Source organism: Nasonia vitripennis, assembly GCF_009193385.2.
Source record: "Nasonia vitripennis strain AsymCx chromosome 5 unlocalized genomic scaffold, Nvit_psr_1.1 chr5_random0006, whole genome shotgun sequence".
NCBI lineage: Eukaryota > Metazoa > Arthropoda > Insecta > Hymenoptera > Pteromalidae > Nasonia > Nasonia vitripennis.
The window spans coordinates 357,071-365,000 of record NW_022279657.1 but is presented as its reverse complement, the minus strand read 5'-3'; the positions used below and the strand labels follow the sequence as shown (position 1 = coordinate 365,000).

The 7,930-nt window shown below is 41.3% G+C and overlaps 1 protein-coding gene across 1 annotated transcript; it reads right to left on the bottom strand.

Moving 5' to 3' along the window:
• Window positions 1-3,112: 3,112 nt before the first annotated feature.
• On the bottom strand, window positions 3,113-6,391 carry LOC116417932. Its single transcript, XM_031933112.2, has 2 exons — window positions 6,154-6,391; window positions 3,113-4,893 (listed from the first exon to the last, which is right to left on the bottom strand). Exon 2 carries the CDS (start codon window positions 4,890-4,892, stop codon window positions 3,456-3,458), a length of 1,437 nt encoding a protein of 478 aa, XP_031788972.1. The 5' UTR covers window position 4,893; window positions 6,154-6,391; the 3' UTR covers window positions 3,113-3,455.
• Window positions 6,392-7,930: the final 1,539 nt, after the last annotated feature.

The following is a 7,930-nucleotide window of genomic DNA, read 5'->3' as shown; positions in this document are numbered from 1 at the left end:
TAACCTGCTTGGAGAAGCCGAAGGAGGGTAGAGAGAGAGAGAGAGAGAGAGAGAGAGAGAGAGAGAGGGATATATATATATATATATATTAAATTTAAAAAAATGTATGAATTACATAAAATACAAATCAGCTTTTTTATTAGAAAATCGCAAAATAGTATATTTTGACACTAATGTGATTTCAGCTGTGTAAGATCGATTGTGTGAAAAGGTCTCGTGAGACCCTGGTAGAAAATCACCCATTTAAAATGGCCGTAAAAGCAAAAACTGACTAAGTAAAATGTAAAAAAACTGGACATTTTAAATTTCCCAAAAGTAGTGATATCTTGTGTATTTTTTATAGATGAGAATTAAATTTCATGAAAATATCAAAAAATCAATTCTTTTTTTGGATGCAAGATACAAAATTATTAATATTTTGGCCTAAACAGAATAATTTGAATAATTCAAACATATGGCGAAGCTCGTAGGGCTCGTGTGTAACAATGTCTACGTGGCTCAGTCAGCTATGGTGCACGAACGTACTTGTTTGGCCTCGTACATGGTGTGGATTCAAGTCCACGGTCAGACAGAATTTTTTCTGATGCAAATAAGTTTTCTATACTTTCCTCTAAACTAAAAACTCAAATCCAAGCCTGCTAGCTACCATTTTCCAATTCTAACCTCAAACCGTAATAAGCCACGTGTAACCTAGCTGTGTTACTCGACAAACTATAATGCAGGCAGTTTGTACTTAAAAACAAGATAAGTAGATTGAATCAAAGAACAGCCCATTAAGTTGAAGAAAAAAAGTTACATTCTGCCTAAGAAAAGACAAAGAAAACTGCCCAGTTCTTAGATTCCATGCCAAGAACTGACCATTAAGTGGGTTACCGATTCTACCAGGGGACTAAAAATCATATTTTCGCTCGTATTTAAAACCAAATTTTCAACACGACTTGTGCAAAGGTTGATTTATCATGCGCTTTTCTGACACGGCATATGCGAAATAGTTTCGCGCAAGGAATGTCGAATAAATATGAGTATGATATGAGCTCATATCCCTCCAACATATTTTAAAAGTAATGAATAAATTAAAAATTCACAGAAAATCTCACGCAAGATCTTACACAAGATCTTGCACAAGATCTTGTATAAGAGCTTGCTTACACGATAAGTAAAACAATTTTTTTTTCCAATAATTCACTCAAGATCTTATTTAAGATCTTATGTAGGTTCGTGGTTGCATATCGATGATAAGATCTTGTGTAAGATCTGGGACAAGATCTTATACCAGATCTTGTATAAGATTGTTGATATGATCTTACGTCAGATCTTGCAAAAAATTTTCAATAGGGGAGCCCTCTAGAATATTGAGTATTCTTTAGTTCAATAATCGGTTGGTATTTTTGTGTGGAATCATCGTATTTCAAGCCGATATAAAGTTTCTTCGATCCTGCGTTGTTTAGAAGATACGTAGAGGCAAACAGAAGCGGACGACTGTGATTTTTTGCTCTTTCACTGTTGAATTCTTCGGCAACAACATCTTGCTTTTCCTGGTTCGCAAGTAAGATAGCTTCAGCCATGTTGTTGTTGAATAAAATAAATAAAAAACTGTCTTGAAATGCAAAACGTTTTGTTCAATTAGTTAGACGTTGTTGTTAAATAAAGCACTATCTTGAACTGCATAGTGAATTTACAGTGATGCTGCACAAGGTAAAAAATCAAGTTTTTCCAGTTAGGACGTAAATGAAAAAAAAATCCACTAAGATCGAGTAACTGGATAGAGCGAGAGGTAGACTGTGTATGGATGCTCACGGTCAAGTGTACTCTTTTTTTTTATAGCGGTTTGGTGTTACTGCGAGAAAATCTCTGCTACTGGTGGTGGTGGTAAACGGTTCAGAGTAGAGGGTGGGGGGTGCGTGCAGCCCAATACAAGGGATGGCATGATTCGGCGTGAGAGCGGTGGTGGTAGCGTAGGTGAGCCACAGGTCCAGAAGAGGGGATACTCAGGGCATCCCTATATTATGTAAAAAAGGGCTCTGATGCACCTGTATTGTGAAAAGTGTATGAAAAAAATGTCAACTGTTCTACACTGAGGAGGAAATTTCTTTCGGGGGGGACGAGATGTCGGAAAAATCTAGTGGTCACTCTGAGTTTCGCTTGCGCAGTGCAAACTACGTTCCGTGTCTAAGGCTAAAAGTGTGGCGTCTCGTTCACTATTTAGTGGACAATAATTATGATGTGGAGAGATTGTTTGTGCAAAAAAAGTGGCAAAAGTGCGTGAAACAAGCAAGCGAACGTGGCTTGCTCAAAATCGTGGAAAAAGTGTTTAGCCACACACGGCCACGACAAATAGGCCGGTGCTACCCGCTGTATAGAAAAAATGAAGAGCTGGTTCGACTAGCCGGGCAAGTGTGTGAAGCTTGTCATCATTGGGACTACACACGCAATCGAGGTCCATTACGTGTGCTTGCAGAGCGAAACCGTAAGTAAACTCTATGATTTTGGATAAACTTTTGTTTTGTTTTGTTTTTTAAACGTGTGGCACATTTTAAAATATTTGTGGTTTACAGGCCGTGTTGCACTATCGCCGCCAGTCGCAGCAGCAGCACCAACAACACCACCGCCGGCTGTACAAGCATTACCAGTGCCAGCATCAGCAGCAGCATAAGCAACTGCAACAATTGAGGGGTGCATGGAACTACTGAGGACTAATACCGATGATTGGGTCGAGTGAAATGGCGAATCTTGCTCTCCAACATCTTCGCAAGTCCCAGTGGCAGATTCAATGTGGGAAGAGGCTAGTCGGAAACCAAGAACAAGGCTCTTCTCCTGGACAAGGCACTTTATTTCAGTCTCTCTCTCTCTCTCTCTCTCTCTAGCTCGTCTGGCGTATGCTTTGGTCAGAACGGAACTGACGGCGGCGTCAGCGCTCGCTCGCAGTTAGCAGTTAGCGCTGCTCTCTCTCTATCTTCGCGGTCGGACGTACCGCCATCTATCAGTGGGGCACCTACAGTACCCCCCCCCCCCCCGAAAAGGTTAAAAAATGAATAGCTTTATTTATTTATTTATTTTTTTGATTCTGTCAGCGGCTAGAGAGTAATTTACATTTTATGAATACAGATATTTCTTGATAGTACATTAGCATCGCTTAGCGCTTACAAATAATAATTGAGTTTTCTGAGCATTGTACAATAACTCTATCTGATTCCAAAGCTCTTTGCGTTGATGCTAAAGCGACGAACTTACAGTTAATGAATTTTAGACTTAATTTAGCACAACCAAAGGTTACGTCTCTTAATGAAGCTAGATTGATTTGCACGGGTTCTCTTTTTATCTCGTGTGTTATTGACTAATACATCAAGTTTGCTTTTATTGACTAGGTTGGCTAACGTAGTTTCGATAGCCTGATTGTAGTTAAGTTTAAGAGAAGCTAAATATGGTAACCTATGTAACGGAAGCGAATACTCGAATTATAATCCGAGGATGTTCAACTCGGTTAGATTTGACGCGTTATCAATAATTGGAGGAATCCAATTCTTAAAAAAATCATTATTTTCTAGGTTTAAAGCTCTTAGTGAGGTAGTTTGATTCAGAACCATGTTGGGAATCAGTTGAGTGCGGAATTCTCTTGTGCTTGAATAATCGAATTGGAATTCCTCTATACAATTCCTACTAGAAAATACTGCTATGAGCAGGTCAACTGAGTTTTTGTTTCTGCTCTGACTATCCTTAAATACTAGCGTTTTTAAGTTAGTGTTAATGGTAACGAAGTTGAACAGCTTGTCCATTGGCACTTCATTGCAACCAATGATTTTTAGCGTAGTAATCAACGAGAAACAGTCTTTGGTCAAGAATTTTAACGATAATTGCGCGTTGTTAACTAGTGTCAAAGTATTTAACTTATTTATGTCTAAGGATCTATCGCAACCGCCTGGGGTGCTTCCTAAAGTTAGGTTAATAATCGTGCATGATTCAGACAGCGTTCTAATCGTTTGTTCTGAAGCTGCGACCGCTGATAGATCGACTTGGCGTAGCCAAAGGTGTCTGTCTGGATCAAGCCGACGATTTACGCAAATGTTCAACAATTTGTTAACAAAAGGAGTTTCTATAGTGATTCTATGTGCGTTGAACAAAATACTTCTGAAGCTCAATTTTCTGGCATCATCCAACATGCGATTTAATCCGTTCTCGCTGCTGTACCTGTCTGCTGCGGAGTCAAAGGTAAAGTCAACAGCGAGAAATTTTGGATTCTCGAAGGAAGCTATGTAGAAGTTGTAAATATCGTTTGCGGAGACGTATTCTAACAAGTGATCTACTGCTTGAGGGCAGTCCAACAGACTTGAAAGAGCCTGCGGCAACACTGATATTCTTTTAGAAGACGCTTGCGTGGGTAGCAGTGCGTTTTGACTGGAAAATTGATCAGGTCTGATCCTAATGTATGAAACTTTCCCTTTGGGGTCTGTGAAAATTAGCTCTATTTTGCATGATTTTACTTGAATCTTGCAGGATGATGCCAGAGACTTACAAACTAAAGTAGCTACAGAGCCCGACTTGGTGTTTTTGAGGGACTTGATTTCTACGTCCTCGAAACCCTGAGCTGATAAAACTTCACGCAACTTATTCTTGTTTAAGTGGTAATATAAATCACGCAAGAACAACTGTGTGATCGGAACATTGTTTGAGAAGAGCTGAGGAATGGGAGGTTCGTACATGACGGGGTGATCCTCTAGCGAGTGATGTCTCGCCATGCGCAGGCGAACGTCTCGATGTTCTAACTTTCGTCGTAGAAAGTTTTCAAAAGACTCCAGCTCCAAATCCGCGTTGAAGCAGTCTGCACGAATTCTCTCGTCGCTCGAGTTGTTTCTGAATCTGTTGAGCTGAGCTCTCAACTCTCTTAACTTGTCCATACTTCAAAGAAAAATTGTATGATTACTAACTATTCTATGTGAGATGTAACGTTGGTTAGGCACTGCGCCCCCCCGCAACGGAGTTGAGTTTTCTCGGTGTGTGTTTACGTGACTGGATTGAATTCGCGTTCGTTTTTTGTTTCAAAATGTTTGGGACGAACTTTGTGCGTTTTGGCCATGGTTCCGCAGACGGAACAGGTTCACTAGGTTGATTCTTGCTACATTTTGAGGTATCCGGAACAAATCTAACGCGTTTGGGTGCAGGTGGTTGAGGAAACGGAAGCGGTTGATCCGGAGGATCAACGATAGGAGGAGATGGGGGTGCAGGTTGAATGTCGTCTGCTGGAAGCTGCGTGCGGATGTCTTTGGTGCTCGTTGAGCACTCTTGTCCTTTGTAGATTTGGGAATCTTGATCGGTTCAGGTCTAGCGTTTTCCTTAGCGCCGTCAGGATCCTCTTGAAGAATGAACGCAGGTTTTAGGCGTTGTAATGATACAGTCTTCTGCGTTCCATTTATGTCTATGTTGAAGGTCTGGTTCTCCATGTTACGAGAGATGACCTTGTGAGGGCCAGTGTATGGCCGTGTCAATGCCGGTTTGATCGGCTTTTCTTGCATCCAGGCGTGGATGCAAGTTTTCATATCTTGATGTACGAATGGTTTGGTTGCCGTTTTGTGGCTAACTGGGACTGGTCTCAGTTGCTTCATGACGTCGCGGAATTCATTGTAGAACGTGCGGCCGTTGGGTTCTTCGTTGGTGAACGGAGAGAAGTCTCCGGGAATTCTCATTGTCTTGCCAAAAACCAGGTTAGCTGGACTGGCATCTGTGTCTAGTCAAATGCGTGAGCGAAGTCCAAGCATGACTGTTGGCAGTAGACGAACCCATTCTTGATTGTCTCCGTGGCACACGAGGGCTGTCTTGATGTCCCGGTGGAGGCGCTCCAGCATGCCGTTGGAAGCGGGATGATACGCAGTGGTGCGTGCAGTGGAAACGTCATATTTCTTGATTTTGTAAGCCTCTTGTTGGCGTGACTTGTGGGGAAGGATAATTTAGGAACCTGCCTACCCGATCTGAGACGTAAATGCAAGTCACGTTCGCTCATGTGCGGTGAGGCGCAGTGTCTAATCTAACCTCGAGTGCAGATCAAACGTACAAAATTATTAAAATGACTAAAATGTACTCGCAGGTACATACATGAACAAAGCAATGTCTGTCTGCCTCACGCCTAATCTAAGATTGTCACCTTTTGAGAGTTTTCTTTACCTTATCTGCTGTTGCAGCTGGTTCAAGCACAGCGGATACGCTAGAGTCTGATGTGGTTGCTCTGCTGTACTGCCCACGTCGAGCTCGGTCCGAGAGGCAGTAACAACGAAAGGAGCCGTTGCAGAACCCAACGCGTTCGCGCTTGCTTGCCGCTTATTTGCGGATCAGCCACGTTGATGAAGCCTAGGTAGTACCGCTTGCGAGGAACACAGTCCGGAAGTGGTAACTGCTGGAACTCCTGATAAAATAAAATGTAAAGAATGCTGAATTAATAAATAAATTTTGACTGAATAGCGCTTGCGAGAGGCGCAAGTATTTGTATATTTGTATAGCGCTATTGTCTGTGTAAAAATAAAAAAAGAAAACTTTGTTACTCGCTTGAATCGAATTAGATTTATCGAATTTGCTTTGTGTGGTGGCTACGCCGCGCGTGCGTGTTGATTCTGTGAACTAAAGCCGTTCGCACTGGCTTTCTTAGAATTGATTGCTTGCCGAAGCAAGATGGCGGCTTTTTATGAAATCTTGCGCGCGCGCACTTATTTACCTTATAAAATAAAAAATGGCGATTCCCGCGTGAATCGCCGCGCAAAAATGATGAGAAGAATTTCCCGCTGCGTTGTCGAGGGGATGCTGGACTTCTCGATGAAGGCGCCGGTGTCGGTGGCTTCACGCGTATCCAACGACAAACCCGCTGCGATGATGTGCGATGAAAAACTCGGCGGCGGCTGCCCCGCGCCGAAGTGGCCTCTAGATGCTGTGCTATGCTGCGGTGTCCAGGAAGCCGATGGTGCGAGTGTGCGTCGGCGTGCCAGCACGCACACTCTTTCTCGCGCAACGCCGAGTTGCTATCAGTGGAGCACCTACAAGGACTATTGGGAGTTTAAAATTGCATGCGCGAACTAAAAACATGGCCGTCCGCAGTATATACTTGTTGTATGTTTAGATATGAGAGTCAGACGATATTTTGCATTTAAATAAATAAAATTGGTATAATTTTTAACAGTGAGCATATGAAACTTTGTGCATACGATTGTTAAACGGAATTGATTTTACGAAGATGGAATTTTCGACTGAGTATCGAATACGAAGTGTAGGAAAAAGTGTTGTGTGAGAAGCTGTGACTCCAAAATGCATTCGCATAAGAATGTAAGCTTTCATAAACGTCCAAAAAGTGGTATCGAAATACTACGAGTGAATTTGTTTGGCTTTAATGAAACAACAGATAAATGAGCCGAATGGTTAAGAATATTGGGTATAAGAGATGTTAGCCAAGAACTTGTAATATGTTTTAAGCATTTTAGTGCAGATGACTATCTGGTTTCCAGGCAATTCCTAACCTATTTCTGTTTATTTTTATTTTTGTTTTATTTTTGTGCTGAACGTAACAATGATTCTAATTTAATTTTTTATGAACAGATGAATATACACAACATCGAGTTTTAAAAAAGAATGCTGTGCCAAGATATGTAACGAATCTCCAGAGTTCCACACAGACAGAAACTTCAAGAAAAAAAAGAAAACAAAGACTTGTAAGTAGACTACAGATGCATTTATATATTTTTTAATATAAATATAATGTTAAGAATAATTATATTTTTAGGCTCAACGCCACTCAAGAGAAGAAAATGTTCCTGTCAAGCGTAGAGCAATGAAGAAATTGAATAGGAAAAATACAGTCAAGACATGTAAAAGTCATAAAGTTGGTGGAAATACAGATATGGAAGCTGCTCCAAACGTGACTGAAAACAGTGCAGTGGATTTAAACTCAAGTGAAATA

Coding starts and splice junctions, on each gene's coding strand:
- LOC116417932 (XM_031933112.2), bottom strand. CDS start 4,892: ATGGACAAGTTAAGAGAGTTGAGAGCTCAGCTCAACAGATTCAGAAAC.